General features: G+C 55.6%; 1 protein-coding gene across 3 annotated transcripts; it reads left to right on the forward strand.

Annotated features, from left to right (window-relative positions):
- The first annotated feature begins 2832 nt into the window (after positions 1-2832).
- Positions 2833-15047, forward strand: ANKRD13D (ankyrin repeat domain 13D). 3 transcript variants are annotated; one of them, XM_061407155.1, is made up of 16 exons: positions 2882-3059; positions 3600-3735; positions 3854-3978; positions 4905-4950; positions 5039-5182; positions 5419-5608; positions 10879-10945; positions 11312-11393; positions 11616-11677; positions 11786-11916; positions 12740-12897; positions 12996-13112; positions 13203-13366; positions 13446-13534; positions 13884-14144; positions 14384-15047. In XM_061407155.1, the coding sequence occupies exons 1-15, from the start codon at positions 2970-2972 to the stop codon at positions 14095-14097; spliced, it is 1815 nt and encodes a 604-aa protein (XP_061263139.1). In that variant the 5' UTR covers positions 2882-2969; the 3' UTR covers positions 14098-14144; positions 14384-15047. The 3 variants fall into 3 exon arrangements, with proteins under 3 accessions (XP_061263138.1, XP_061263139.1, XP_061263140.1); XM_061407154.1 differs by lacking the exon at positions 14384-15047 and having other exon boundaries at positions 2833-3059; positions 13884-14254; XM_061407156.1 differs by lacking the exons at positions 2882-3059; positions 14384-15047 and adding an exon at positions 3067-3432 and having other exon boundaries at positions 13884-14254.
- The last annotated feature ends 167 nt before the right edge of the window (positions 15048-15214 follow it).

Consider the following 15214-nt stretch of genomic DNA (forward strand, 5'->3'; position numbering starts at 1 on the left):
TTCACATACCCAGAGGCAATGTTCAACTTTCTCCGCACACCTCTGCTGTCTAGGCCCCCATGGGTGATGTCGCTGCTGCCCTTTCCATGCAGGGCTCTGCTGGCAAGGACTCAGGGCCCCAAGGAGTCCCGAAGGAAATGGCTTTTGAGCTGGGCCTCCAGCACTGGGGTGGACGAGGTGGGGAGGACATTTCTGATGCAGGGAAGGGTCCAGCGGTCAGGAGTGGCTCAGGTTGGCAGCAGTATTGTGGGAAGGAAGCAGGCCTGGGAGGCCCTGAATGCCAGGCTAAAGCCAACCCAGAGTCCAGGGGCACCTAGTGACTGCAGCACAAAAATGGGAATGGAGATGGAGTCAACCTGGATAGGCTCTCGGGAATCCTTGAAGGTTCTGGACGGGCTGGGTGGTGACTGGACGGCTGACTGCAGAACTAGTTGCTGGTTACACGTGCAGGGTGTTCAGAAGGAGACGAGTCAGGGAGCCAGGGGAAGGGGCCGTGATTCTGTCCAGGGAAGAGATGGCATAATGACGGTGGTGGTAGTGCAAAGAGGCCAGATGGAAAGAACGTGGCCCAGCGGGAAGGGGCAGGACTTGGGGACGAGAGAGGTTGGAGCCCATGATGGTACACCAGGAGGGCCCTGCTGTCACTCAGAGCCACGATAGGGAGCAGAGCTGGCCAGAAGGGAGGAGGGTGGACGTGGCTGCATGTGGCTTGAGACCTGCTGATGGACTGCATGGGCCTTCAGGCACAGAGGGGTCCCAGAAGGAGCTGAAATGTGGTCCTAGAGGTGGCACCAGGGTGACATTGGAACAGATAGGCTTTCAGCTGGGAGAATCCTGATTTGGGAGTCAGGAGGAGTCCTGGAAAAGGTTTGAGAAGACAATGACATTAGGAGTCAAGGACCGGTAGGGAGTTGTGTTCAAGGCTGCAGAAATCAGGACAGGCTGGGCCTGAGACAGTCCAGTTAGATTTGGGGTGAAGAGGGCTTGGGGATGGGGTAGCACTTTTTAAGGAAAGTGGAGGCTAGAAAGAGCTGCAGCAGTGGTGGCCGGTAGGGCCTGATTATATATATATATATTTTTTTTTATTAAAAAAATTTTTTTAACACCAAAACCATTTGTATTGGGGTATAGCCAATTAACAATGTTGTGGTAGCTTCAGGTGAACAGCAAAGGGCCTCAGCCATACATACACATGTATGTATCCATGCTCTCCCAAACCCTCCCCCATCCAGGCTCGCACATTACACTGAGCACACTTCCAGATGCTATGCAATAAGTCTTTGTCAGTTATCTATTTTCAATATAGCAGGGTGTACATGACCTTCCCAAAGTCCCTAAGTATCCCTTCCCCCAGCAACCATAAGTTTGTCTTCTAAATCTGTGAGTCTCTTTCTGTTCTGTAAGTTCATTTGTATCATTTCTTTTTAGAGTCCATATATAAAGGGTGTCGTATGATATTTCTTCTCTGACTTAACTTCGCTCAGTACGACACTCTCTTAGGCCCACCCACGTTGCTGCAAATGGCATTATTTCATTATTTTTAATTGCTGAGTAATATTCCACTATATATCTGTACCACATCTTCTTTATTCATTCCATGTCTGGTAAGCCCTGATTTTAGAGTTCTAGACATTGAGAGGCCTCTGCTGTTGTAGGGCCAAGGACATTATAATGACTTGATGGCACCACAGTGCAGGGTAGCTAAGTCATCCCAGATAGCACAGGAATCACTTGGCCACAATGAGAGAGCAAGGTGAGAACGTTAACTAGGGCCTCCCAGCCCACAGACAGACCTCAAACATCTAGATCAAATGGCACGACCTTTTTATAAACAGAGAGATGGAAACCTGAGGGTCAGCCTTGGCCAAACCCAGCCGCTGCCTCACCAAGTCTGGGGCCAAAACCCAGGCTAAGGCTAGGGTAATATACCAGAGCTCAGCAAGGCCTGCACCCTGGTTCCGGTACGGGTGGAGGGGGCTGGCTCTGATTTCGAAACTCTCCTTCCTCTCCTGACACTGGCAGCAAAGTGCAGCCTCTGCAAAAGGGATGCATGCGACGGCTGAAAGCAGCCACCTCGCAGTGAAGGGCCCTCCGCAAGGTCTAGAGCTAGCCAGGCCGGCTCCCCACCCCTCCCCATACTCCCATTCCCGCCTCCCGTGCGCCCCACCCCCAACCCCCAGGGCAGAGTCCAGCCCAGGAAGGGGGCTTCAAGCAAAGCTGGTAAGCGGCATCTCAGAAGTGATGGGGTTGTGGTAAGCCAGCAGCTCGCATCCCACCCGCACAGTCAGGCACGTTCGGGTACCCGCGGGGCCTGGCGTAGGAAGATCCGGGTGCCTGGTCAAGTGGGGGAGCTGCCGGGGTAACGCTGGTGACCCAATAGCCGCGGGACCGCGGCCCGCCGAGCACGCAGGCGCGCAGGCGCGCGCGCACGTCCGCTCGCCGGGCCGCCGGACCCCTGGCCTCGCTTCTTCCCCTTCCGGACCCGCGAGGACGGGTCTACGCCGTGCCTGGATCGCCCCCTGCAGGGCGCGGGCTAGCTGCACCCTGGCCCCGCCCCCCGGAACGCCCTCCGCAGACCCTTCCCGGCCAAGACCCGGGGCTGAGACCCGGGGCCCGGCTTCTGCCCTGGCGCCCGTGGTCGGCATCGCTGCTTGGCGGCGCCCCTCGCCCGTCCCCGGCGCGCGCCAGCTCCGCCGAGGTTTCGATGGCTGCGAAGCAAGGCGGGCACCAAGCCCGACGCCCCGCCCCGCCCCGGCACCGCCCCGCCCGCCGGGCCCCCCCTCCCAGCCGCCTGCGCCGCCGCCGCCGCCACTGCCGCCGGGGGCGCGGGGGCTGCGGTGGGCGCAGCTCCGGCGCGGCGCGGACTGGAGGCGAGGGGCCTGCGCCAGGTCCCCAAGCCGAGGGGGTACCGGGCCGCCCCCGCCGCGCCCGCCCGCCCGCCCTCCCAGGATGCGGCGCTGAGGCCCAGCATGGCAGGCCCGGGTCCCACCTTCCCGCTGCATCGGCTCGTCTGGGCGAACCGGCACCGCGAACTGGAGGCCGCGCTGCACAGCCGCCAGGTTAGGAGGTCCACCGGGTCCCGGGGTGGTCCTCCTGTCCCCCACCCCCAAATCTGTGCTCTCCATCCCGGAGGCTGCCCGCCCGGCCGTCTCTCCCCGGAGGTCCAGAAGTCCAGGTCACCTGCCCCTCGAGCTTGGGCTCCTGGCCTCGGGGCTCCCAGCGCTGGGCCTGGGCCTGCCGATCTCCCCACTTCGCACTGCATCCAGTCTCCGAACTCGCGCTGCACCACTCCTGAGCCCAGGCTGAGAAAAGCAGCTTGGTCCTGGTCCCCAGGCCAGTCCTGACTCTTGACGTCAGCGGCTACATCTCTACCTGACCAGACGCCCCCCTCCACCGGGCCCCCAGCTCTGACTCTGGCAGAGGGCAGGAGAGGTGGGCAAGCCCTTCCCACCTGCCCCCCTCTCTTCCCTTGCCAGGACACTCAGGCCACTGGTGCCATTTCCACCGCCTGTCTGCAGTGACTCCCGCCCCTGTTCATCCCCGCGGCCTCCTTGCCCTGGCCTCTCCTTACTTGCCCTGCTGTGTCCCATCTCCCCCAGCATGACATTGAACAGGAAGACCCCCGGGGGCGCACCCCGCTGGAGCTGGCCGTGTCCCTAGGGAACCTGGAGTCCGTGAGAGTCCTCCTTCGACACAATGCCAACGTTGGCAAAGAGAGCTGTCAGGGCTGGGCAGGTACTGCAGAGGCAAAGAGGGGCTTGCTTGAGACCGGCAGCAGGGGGTGGTGTGGGGGAGTGAGCGGCCCAGACTGGGGCCGTCTAGGGAATGCCCCTCAGGCGCCTGGTGCCCCCAGTCCTGCAGGAGGCCGTCAGCACTGGGGACCCTGAGATGGTGCAGCTGGTGCTCCAGTATCGGGACTACCAGAGGGCCATGCAGAGGCTGGCCGGCATTCCGGAACTGCTCAACAAACTCCGCCAGGTGCAGCAGGGCGCGGGGGTGTGGCCCGTGTGGGGAGCGTGGGGCGCCATGGAGGGGGCCATGACAGACTCTGCGGGGTCACCCCGCCAGGCCCGGCCGTGGAAGGACACCCAGCCTGTGCCGCAAGCTTTCCTGACGCTGTCAGTGGGGTCCCTCCCTCTGGACCCCAGCCCAGGGTCGGGCAGGAAAGAGGGGCATCCCGGCCCCCGTGGCTGAGAGCGGGCCCTTGGGGAGGAAAGCCTTTGCCAACGTAGAAGGTCCTCTATGATGTGTCCTCTCTATGTGTCTCTGTGGTCCAACTCACCCCCCACTCCAGCCAAACCCTGCCGAGGAAAGGGTGGGCCTGAATAGGTCTGCGAGTCCTCAGGCTATAACCATTTGCAGGTCAAGGGGCCAGGCTCAACCCCACCACTGGCCTGCTTATGTGCCAGAAATCTCAACAGAGCTTTAGGTGGTGGGTCTCCTGGTTCACGCACATTTCCTGGAAGGAGGATTTCATCCAACTTAGCGGATGTGGCCTGGACCCCAGTCCCCCCTTCTCAAAGCACACGGTGGGCGGGGGGAGGGGTGCCCCGCTGGGAGAGTTCACTGCCTTGTGCCCTCCACCCCAGGGGTTAGGCCCAGAGGGAGTCACTGTGTCCCCTTTTCAGATGAAGACTCTGGGACCCAGAGGGGACAGATGCCCTCAGGCCCCCCAGCAGGCAAATGGTGGGCTTGAGCCTGGCCCTCAGGCCTGCAGATGCTGATAGCCTGAGGACCTGTTTAGGCCGCAGATGGCCCATCCTTTGCTGGGCAGGGTTTGGCTGGGGTGGGGGTGAGCTGCACCACAGAGACACATCGAGACCCGCCAAGGGGCTGGGCGCCCCACGGGGGCTGGCCCTGCTGCAGGCAGGGAGGGCCCTGACCGGCATTCTGGTCTCTCTCAGGCCCCCGACTTCTACGTGGAGATGAAGTGGGAGTTCACCAGCTGGGGTGAGTGGGGGCCTACCTCTTGGCTCCCAGGGGGCCCGGGGTGGGGCCTGGGGGAAAGAGTGCCAGTGACCTCTGTGACCCCCCACAGTGCCCCTGGTGTCCAAGATGTGCCCGAGTGACGTGTACCGTGTGTGGAAGCGGGGTGAGAGCCTGCGGGTGGACACCAGCCTCCTGGGCTTCGAGCACATGACTTGGCAGCGTGGCCGGAGGAGCTTCATCTTCAAGGGCCAGGGTGAGCTTGGGGGGTGGGGGCGGGGGGTCCCCGACAGTCTGCAGCAGACCAGGGTCCCAGGCCTTCCTGTGAGGACAGGGCCATCCTTTGTCTGATGGAGGTGGGGTGGGGGGACCCGGAGCCTGAGGCCACAGCCGGCAGCAGCGGGCGACTGAGGGGTCCCGGGGGGGGCCCCGTGGCCGCCGTCTGGACCTCACGCTGATCGGTCACCTTCACACCCTCGTGCTGGTGCGCAGAGGCCGGAGCCTTGGTGATGGAGGTTGACCACGACCGGCAGGTGGTGCACACGGAGACGCTGGGGCTCGCGCTGCACGAGCCCGAAGCACTGCTGGCCGCCATGCGGCCTAGCGAGGAGCACGTGGCCAGTCGCCTCACCTCTCCCATCGTCTCCACGCACCTGGACACTCGCAATGTGGCCTTCGAGAGGTCAGTTGGGGCCTGGCCACACCGTGGGTAGGGATCTGGTTCAGGCCTCTGGGAGGCTGAGCCACCGGCAGAGGCCTCTTGGATGGGGCATGGGGGGTCACTGCAGGCCCAGTGACTCCTGGACCACCTGCCAGTCTGGGACCTGTGACACCTTCAGGCCCCTGCACGCCTGTCTGTACTGGCAGCTGTCTCCCAGGGAGGAGGCTAGGTCAGGGTGTCCCCAGTTTCCTGACTTCTGACCTCACATGCTTTCCCGTGAGACAAGGATTGAGGCTGTGGTCCAGGGCAGCTGTCTGTACCAGAGCTGGCTTCTCAGGGGTGCAGGTGTGTCTAGGCCAGGGTCCTTTGTGAGTGGCGAGGAACCTGTCACAACAACACATACCCCAGTTCCAAAGCAGACTTCAGGAACACTTGAAGAAAAAAAAGAAAAAAACAGCTTTCTTGTGATAATAATTTTATATACCATACGGTTTACCTGTTTTAAGTGTACAATTCATTGGTCTTTGGTATATTCACAGGTATGTAACCAGCACCACCATCCAACTTTAGAACATTTTTGTCACCTCAAAAAAGAAACCATGACCCCTTTCATCGACTCCCATCCCCTCATCCCCGCCCCCAGCTAATCTACTTTCTGTCTCCATGAATTTCCCTGTTCTGGATCTTCATATGAATAGAATAATACAATATGTGCAGTCATTTGTCACTGGCCTCTTTGGCTTAGCATAATGGTTTCAAGATTCATCCAAGCTGTAGCATATAATGACTTCATTCCTTTTCACGGCCAGATCCATTGTATGAATACCCCACATTTTGTTTATTCGTTTGTCCATTGACGGTCCTAAGGATTATTTCCACCTTTTGACTGTTGACTATTAGACTATGAATAGCGCTGCCCTGAACGTGAGTGTACAAGTTTTTGTGTGGACGTCTGTTTTCATTTCTCGGGTATTTACCTAGGAGTGGAATTGCTAGGTCCTGTGCTAAGTAAACACAGATGTCTAATTGAAGAGCTGCCGGACTTCACTGAAGGGGCTGTGGCACTTTACATTCCCATCAGCAGGATATGAGGCTTTCAGTTTCTCCACATCCTCACCATCACTTACCACTCATTTATTTCTTTGTTTGGGGGTTATCACCATCCTGGCAGGTATGAAGGGGTACTCGTTGTGGTTCTGATGTACGTTTCCTTAATGACTAATGATACTGAGCAACTTTCATGTGCTCGGCCATTTGTGTATCTTCTTTGGAGAAGTGTCTGTTCAGATCCTTTGCCCATCTTACAAATTAGGTTATCTTTTTAATATTGAGTTACAAGAGTTCTTCAGGTATTCTGGATATAAATCCCTTATCAGGTACGTGATTTGCAAACATTTTCTCCCGTTCTGTGGGTTGTCTTTTCATTTTCTTGATGGTGTCCTTTGAAGCACGTAAGTTTTTGATTTTCCCGAAGTCCAGTTAATCTATTTTCCCTTTTGTTTGCTTGTGCTTTTAGTTTTATATCTAACAATACTTTGTGGTCAAATCCGAAGTCATGAAGATGTTCCCTTATGTTTTGTTCTGAAAGTTTTCTGGTTTTAGCTCTCGCACTTAGCTCTTTGATATGTTTTGAATTAATATTTGTATATGGTGAGAGGTGAGGGTTCAGCATCGTTCTTTTGTATGTGACTATCCACTTCTCCCAGCACTATTTGTTCAAAAGACTATTAATTCCCATTAAATGGTCTTGGCACCCTTGTGGAAACATCAGTTGACCAGAGACAAATGGGTTTGTTTCTTTATTTGCAATTCTATTCCACTGATCTGTATGACTCTCTTGATGCCAGTACCACACTATCTTATTAATCACACATTGCTTTGTAATAAGTTTTTTAAATCAGAACATATGAGTCTTCCGACTTTGTTCTTCTTTCTCAGGATTATTTTAAGTATTCTGGGTGGGTCCCTTGCAATTTCATATGGATTCCAGATTCAGTTTGTTTCTACAAAGAAGTCAGGTGGGATAGTGTTTGTGTTGAATCTGTAAAGCAGTTTGAAGAATAGTGTCATTTTAATAATGTTAAGACTTCTGCCGTGAACATAGGTTATTTTCCCATTTTAGACCTTTAATTTTTTTTCAGTGATGTTTTGTAGTTTTCAGAGTGTTTTGCACTTAGAGTAAATAAATTTATTCTAATGTATTCTTTTTGATGCTACTATAGATTATTTTCTTAATTGCATTTTCAATTGGTCATTGCAAATCTATAAAAACATAATGGAGTTTTGTATACTGATCTTATATCCTGCAACCTTGTCAGACTCATTTTTTTAGTTCTAAAGGGTTTTTAGTGGATTCCTCATGATTTTTTGTATGTAAGATCATGTCATCTGTTAATAGTTTTACTACTTCCTTTCCAAACCAAATCCCTTTTATTTCTTTTTCTTGTCTAATTGCTTTGTCTGAACTACCAGTAGAATGTTGAATGGGAGTGGCAAGAGCAGACATCTTTATCTTGTTTCTGAGCCTAGGGGGAAAGGGCAGTCTTTCATCATTTAGTGTGAGGTTAGTTGTAGGCTTCCCTTTATCAGATGGAGGAAGTTCCCTTTTGTTGCTAGTTTGTTGAGTGTTTTTATCATGAAAGGGTTTGCTATGCTATGCTATGCTAAGTCACTTCAGTCGTTTCTGACTCTGTGCGACCCCATAGACGGCAGCCCACCAGGCTCCCCGTCCCTGGGACTCTCCAGGCAAGAACACTGGAGTGGGCTGCCATTTCCTTCTCCAATGCATGAAAGTGAAAAGTGAAAGTGAAGTCGCTCAGTCGTGTCCGACTCTTAGCGACCCCATGGATTGCAGCCTAACAGGCTCCTCCGTCCATGGGATTTTCCAAGCAAGAGGTACTGGAGTGGGGTGCCATTGCCTTCTCCGATGAAAGGGTTTGAGTTTTGTCAAATGCTTTTTCTGTGTCTATCGATATGACCGTATGACTTTTATTTTCATTCTATTGATATGTGGTGTTGTTCAGTCACTCAGTCGTGTCCCATTCTTTGTGGCTCCATGTATTGGAACACACCAGGCTTTCCTGTCCTTCACTATCTCCAGAGTTTGCTCAAACTCATGTCCATTGAGTCGATGATGCCATCCAACCATCTCATCCTCTGTCGCCCCCTTCTCCTCCTGCCCTCAATTGATGTTGAACCAATCCTGTATCTCTGGGATAAATTTAGCTTTGTCATGGTGTATAATTCTTTTCATATATTGCTAGATTTGGTTGGCTAGTATTTTGTGTCCATATTCATAAGAGACAATGTTTTATAGTTTTTTTGCACCATCTTTGTCTGGCTTTAGTATCTGGGTAATGCCTCAGAATGAGTTAGGCAGTGTCACCTCCTAGTCTATTTTTTGTAAGAGTTTGTGAATAATTGGTGTTAATTCTTCTTTAAAAGTGTAGTGGGATTCTTTGGTGAAACTGTCTGGGCTGGGCTTTACTCTGGGTAGTTTTTTTGTTTATTTTTATTTTTACTACTTCAGTCCCTTTTCTCATTACCAATCTATTAAACAGTCTATTTCTTGAGTTCATATTGGTAGTTTAGGTCTCTCTGAAAGTGAAAGTGAAGTCACTCAGTCGTGTCTGACCCTTTGGGACCCCTTGGGCTGTAGACTGCCAGGCTCCTCCGTCCATGGGATTTTTCCAGGCAAGAATACTGGAGAGGTTTGCCATTTCCTTCTCCAGGGGATCTTCCTGACCCAGGAATCGAATCTAGGTTTCCTACGCTGCAGGCAGACTCTTTACCATCTGAGCCACCAGGAAAGCTCTAGGTGTCTTTAGCATTTGTTCATTTTATCTAAATTATCTAATTTGTTGGGGTACAATTTTTAACATATTGTTTTATTTATAACCCTTTTTATTTCTGTAATGTCAGTGGTAATGCCGTCTCTTTCATTTCTGATTCTGGTAATTTGAGTCTTCTCTCTTTTCCTGTCAATTCCATTGATCTTTTCAGAGAACCAGCTTTTGGTTGAATCAGTTTTCTCTATTGTTTCCTATCCTTCATTAATTTTCACTCTGATATTTATTATTTCCTTCCTTCTGCTTGCTGTGGATTTTAGTTTGCTATTTCCCCAGTGTCTTACTATGGAAGATTGGGTTACAGCTATACATCTCCCTGTGAGCATTGCTTTAGTTGTGTCCCACAAGTTTTGATACGTTGTATATTCATTTCCATTCATCTCAAAGCATTTTCTGATTTTACTTTTGATTTATCATTTGATCCATTGGTTATTTAGGAGTGAGTTACTTTCCACATACTCATGAGTTCCCAATTTTTTTTTCTGTTTTTAATTCTAATTTCATTCAGTCGTGACTGGAAAACATCAGTCTGCCGGTTCAGTCGCTCAGTTGTGTCTGACTCTTTGTGTCCCCATGGACTGCAGCACGCCAGGCTTCCCTGTCCATCACCAGCTCCTGGAGTCGGAGAACATACTTTGTATAATTGCTTTCCTTTCAGCTTTGTTGAGGTTTCTTTTACGGCCGAGCATGTAGTCTGTCCTGAAGGATGTGTATTCTGTTGCTGTGGGGTGAAGTGTTCCAAGGACATCTATCAAGTCTAGTTTATAGCGCTTTCAAGTCTTCTGCTTCCTTGATCTATCTACTCGTTCTTTCCCTTCTTGAAGGTGGGGTTATAAAGTCCTCAACTATTATTGAGTCAGACATATTTTTATTTTTAAATTTTTATTGTGGAAAATTTAAAGCACATAGAGTAGTATAATGTACTCATCACTCAAACTTTAACATGTATCAACATTATGCTTTTTTTTTTTTTTTTGGCTGTGCTGTGTGGCATGCGAGATCTTAGTTCCTTGACCAGGGATTGAACCCATGCCCCCTGCAGTGGAAGCACTGGCCCTAACCACCGGACCACCAGGGAATTCCCAACATTTTGCCAATCTTGTTGAATCTACTCTTGCACACTTTTTTCCTTTTTTTCTTTTCCTTTATTTTAAAGAACATCCCAGATGCTTTATCAACAGTACATGCATCTGTACGTGACTGTAACGGATAAGGAAGTTTTTAAACTGAGCCCCAACACTGTTAGCAAAAGTGAACAATTCCCGCAGTACTTCCTCGCTCTCAGTCCTCTGTTCATTTGTCCGAGCTGTTCAGGCAGCCTCTTCAGGGTTCCTGTGTGTTTCACGGCGGGAAGTCTAACTGGAGGGGGTCTTTGGAAGGGACGACTTTGGCCAGAGTTGGGGGGGTGTGAGTCCTCATGAGCTCCTGTTTGGTCTGTTTCAGGAACAAATGTGGTATCTGGGGCTGGCGGTCTGAGAAGATGGAAACCGTTAGCGGCTACGAGGCCAAGGCAGGAGAGCCTAGTGGTGGGGGCTGGGGTAGGAGACAAGGCCCAGGAACTCTGCCCCTTCTCCGCATCCACCCTGTGTGGAGGGAGAGACTGAGCAGTCCACGGGCTCTGGAAGCCCCGTGTGTCCCCTGCTGAGCCCACAGGGATCACCCACAGCACAGACCCCTGCCTGGATCGCCAAGATGAAGCGAGGAGCGTTTCCCCTCATTAGTGACTCCCTGGGGTTCAAACCCCACCGCCTCCACTGCGGGGAGCGAGATCTCACCTGTCCCTGGAGACAGGAGGCCTTGGGTCCTGTGCTAGTGAGGCTAAATGTGGGGAACAGGCTCCGAGCCCCCAGCTCCCCGTGTCCCCCCTGCTCCCCAGGTGTACAGTGCCACCAACGTGGAGCTGGTGACACGCACACGCACGGAGCACCTCTCTGATCAGGACAAGGCGAGGATCAAAGGTAAACCGAGGTGCGCCTGCCTGCTGCCCAGTCACACCGTATGAGGGGGATCACCCTTGTGTGGGGTCAGGGCCAGAGAGTCTGGGCCAAGCTGGGAGGTGTCCCCATTCCCATCTACTCTGCCTCCCACTACCCAGGAGGCTCCCAGGGTGGAAGGTGGGTGTGGGCAGTCTGGGGGCAGTGGCCCCAGGTCCCCTGATGGGCTCCACCCCTTCTCCTTAGGGGGGAAGACTCCATTCCAGTCCTTCCTTGGCATGGCCCAGCAGCACTCCTCCCACAATGGGGTGAGCCAGGGCTGGGGGGCAGGTGCTGGGGGCTGGCTGGCAGGGGCCACTGGGCAGGGCCAGGCCAGCACCTCCAGAGTGCTAAGCCTAGTCCTGGGGCCCACGCAGGCTCCTGTGCAGCAGGCAGCCAGCCCCACAAACCCTACAGCCATTTCCCCCGATGAATACTTTGACCCCAACTTCAGCCTGGAGTCGAGGAACATCGGCCGCCCCATTGAGATGTCCAGCAAAGTACAGAGGTGAGGTCTGGGGGCTGGTTGCAGGCTTCCCTGTGTGCCCCCAAGCCCTTGTAGACTCCCCTCACCCACGGGGCTCCCTGGAGTGGGGGGACCATTCACCTAGCCAGCTGCCTTCTAGACTATTCCCTGGGGGTAGGGGCCTGGCTTTGGCTACCATGGTCCTCAGCACCCAGCTTGGGGCTTTGCTTAGAGGCCGGGTCGCTCTTTCTGGTGAATGAATGGATGGCTTTCTATTCAATTGAATGAGCACCTGCTGGGGGCCAGTTTATGGCAAAGGGGAAAGGCCCAAGGCTCTCACACCTCCTGGCTTTGGGGCCAGAGGAATCATCTTCCCCTCCGAGAGTTTAGAGCCCCCTTGGTAAAATGAGAACAGTCACATTTGACCATCCGCTCACAAGGTGTTGGGAGGCCCTGATGAGGTGTGAGTTCTAGAACTTCCCATGGGCCCTGCACTCTACCTGGAGCTTCACATGGGCTCCCTCAGCCAGGGGCTGGGATGTGACCCTAGTGGTACAGTCCTAAACTGTGTGTGTGGTGGGGAGGGGGGATGCTGGACCCAAGAGGAAGCCATGTGCTGAAGCCACGTGCGAGGTGCTGGCTGTGGGCTGAGGAGGAGGAGGGGCCAGGCTGAACCTGGGGCCTGGGGACAGCCTGGGCTGTAGGGCCAGAAGGACATAAGCTCCCAGGGTAAGGAGGCAGGGGCCGCTGAGCAGAGAGGGCCCCCCAGGCCAGGCAGAGAGCATGCCTAGAGGTAGAGTAGGTGGGCCTCAGCAGAGGGGCCACCAGAGGTTCCTTGACCCACATCCTGCGGCTGGCCCGGCAGGTTCAAGGCGACTCTGTGGCTGAGCGAGGAGCACCCGCTGTCCCTAGGGGACCAGGTGACACCCATCATCGACCTGATGGCCATCAGCAACGCTCACTTTGCCAAGCTGCGTGACTTCATCACCCTGCGCCTTCCGCCGGGCTTCCCGGTCAAGATTGGTGAGAGGGTGGGCGGGGCAGCAGGAGGGTCCCAGGCAGCACCGCCCCCGCCCCGGGGAGTGGCGGCAGGGCTGGCTCAGGCTGCCGTCTCCTCACAGAGATCCCCCTCTTCCACGTGCTCAATGCCCGCATCACCTTCAGCAACCTGTGTGGCTGCGATGAGCCCCTGAGCTCAGTTTGGGTGCCGGCGCCCGGCTCTGCTGTCGCAACTTCAGGTACCGCTGCGGGCGGGCGTGGGGCCATGAGGTTCGCCCGCCTCTGTGTGCCGGGGAGGGGGCTGAGCACGACCCCTCTGCTGCACCCAGGGAATCCCTTCCCCTGTGAGGTGGACCCCGCCGTGTTCGAGGTGCCTGAGGGGTACAGCGTGCTGGGTGCGGAGCGCAGCGAGCCCCTGCGTGACGAGGATGATGACCTGCTGCAGTTTGCCATCCAGCAGAGCCTGCTGGAGGCGGGCACGGAGGCGGAGCAGGTGGGCTGCCGGCGGGGCCCGGGCCCTGGGCGTGGGCCTGGGTGGCAGAGGTGACAGCTCAGGGTTCTGGCTGCTGCAGGTGACTGTCTGGGAAGCCCTGACCAACACCCGGCCTGGTGTCCACCATGCCCAGGCCACAGCCTACGAGGAGCAGCTTCAGCTGGAGCGGTGAGCTTGCTGGGACCTAGCAGGGCCAGGTCTCAGTCCTGCCCTGGCTCAGGGTCTTGCCAGCCCTGGGGGCTCTTGGCTGGTGGGGGGTAGGGAGTGGGGAGGTGCTGGCCCCAGGACCCCACACCCTCTTTGAGGCCATGCTCCATCTTCAGGGGTGCCCACCAGGGAGGGTGGCAGGCATGAAGCCTGGGGAGACAGGACCCTGCCATGTCTCTTCTCTCCAGTCTTCCCGTCCCAGCCTCCCTGCCCTTATCTGCTCCCTCCACAGCCGTGGCCCAGCCCTCGGTCCCCTCCCCAGCTTTAGCGCTCACCGGTCTGCTCTCCCCTCTCATACCTGGCCTGGAAGGGCCCTCCAGGAAAGCCTGCGGATGTCCACAGAGCCCGGGGGTCCAGGCTCCCCACACAGGACGCCCCCAACCCCGGCCCCCCCCAGCTTTGAGGAGCAGCTTCGCCTGGCCCTGGAGCTGTCCTCTCAGGAGCAGGAGGAGCGGGAGCGCCTGGGGCAGCAGGAGGAGGAAGACCTACAGCGGATCCTGCAGCTCTCGCTCACCGAGCACTGAGCCCCCACCCTCGGGAGGGCATCTGGGCTGCTCCCCCACCCACTTTTGTAATTTATTTATTTATAAACACTCAGCTGCTGGGCTCAGGGGCCTGGAGCCCTAGAAGGGGGGAGCTGGCCTTGAGACCAAGATGGAAATAAAGAGACCTTTAGCAGCAGGCTTGCTCTGCTCAGTGTGGGGTTGGGGTGAGGGGGCCTGGTGGGGGGTACCAAGGCGAGACACTGGGTAATGGCCTTAGGACTTGGATTTGAATCCTGACCGTGGCCCGCTTGGCTTGTTTCCTCAGCTTTAAATGAGACCCCCTCCAACACTCAGGGCTGCTGGGAGGGTAAGATGAGCCGACAGGTGTCAAGCGCCCTCACTGGGTAGGTGCTCCGTGAACATCACTTCCCCTGAGGCCGGTCCCACCTGCTGGAGACCCGGGCTTTCCTGGAATTCGGGAAGGGCAGAGGCTGGTTCTCCAGGTGGCTCGGAGGTGGCGTCCCCGCAGCCCAGGCCTGGGTTCCTGCCCCTACCTCCCCTGGCAGGTTCGACTGCAGTGACATTAGACAAGTCACTTCCCTCTGCCGCGGCCCTGAACCTGCTCAGCCCCGCCCAGCTTACCTCCAAGGTGGCCCCGAGGACCCCTTGTGAGCCTGTGGGTTCGTTCTAAATCCAGCCTGACATCCCCTGAAGCCGAGTGGAAGTGCCAAGACCAACTAGCAAAAAGAAAGAAGTCTGGGGTGCCTCCACTTAAGACCCACCGTGTCTGGTCCTCTCCAAGACTTGGGTCCTCACCCCTGCCTTCCTGGGCTCCACCTCTGCGGGGTAACAGGATGGTTGAGGCCCAGAGCACAGCTCAGGTGACCCAGCCGGGCGGAGCCGAGGACTGGGGCGGGGGCGCCTCCTGGGAGGAGGGACCGAACCCTGGAGCGCTGCGTAGGCTGTCTTTTCCCGCCGCCAGGGCCCGGCGCCTCACCTGCGCCCCGCCCCCCGGCCCCGCCCCTAACGTGCTTTGAGGGGCGGGGGCGAGGCGGAGACGCGGAGGGAGGGGCGGTGGCCACTGACTGCGGGCTCCGCAGGCCGGGCTGGACGGGTGTCTGGCCCTTTAAGGTCCGCCCCGAGGAGGTGCCAGGCC

This window comes from Bos javanicus, chromosome 29 (assembly GCF_032452875.1).
Source record: "Bos javanicus breed banteng chromosome 29, ARS-OSU_banteng_1.0, whole genome shotgun sequence".
Classification (NCBI taxonomy): domain Eukaryota; kingdom Metazoa; phylum Chordata; class Mammalia; order Artiodactyla; family Bovidae; genus Bos; species Bos javanicus.

What these genes read in the sequence shown, in the direction of transcription:
- ANKRD13D (XM_061407154.1), top strand. Translation starts at nt 2,970, where the DNA reads ATGGCAGGCCCGGGTCCCACCTTCCCGCTGCATCGGCTCGTCTGGGCG. An exon ending in CGCAATGTGGCCTTCGAGAG is followed by an intron (nt 5,609 to 10,878) that starts GTCAGTTGGGGC and finishes GGTCTGTTTCAG; the next exon opens with GAACAAATGTGGTATCTGGG. An exon ending in GAGCAGCTTCAGCTGGAGCG is followed by an intron (nt 13,535 to 13,883) that starts GTGAGCTTGCTG and finishes CTGGCCTGGAAG; the next exon opens with GGCCCTCCAGGAAAGCCTGC.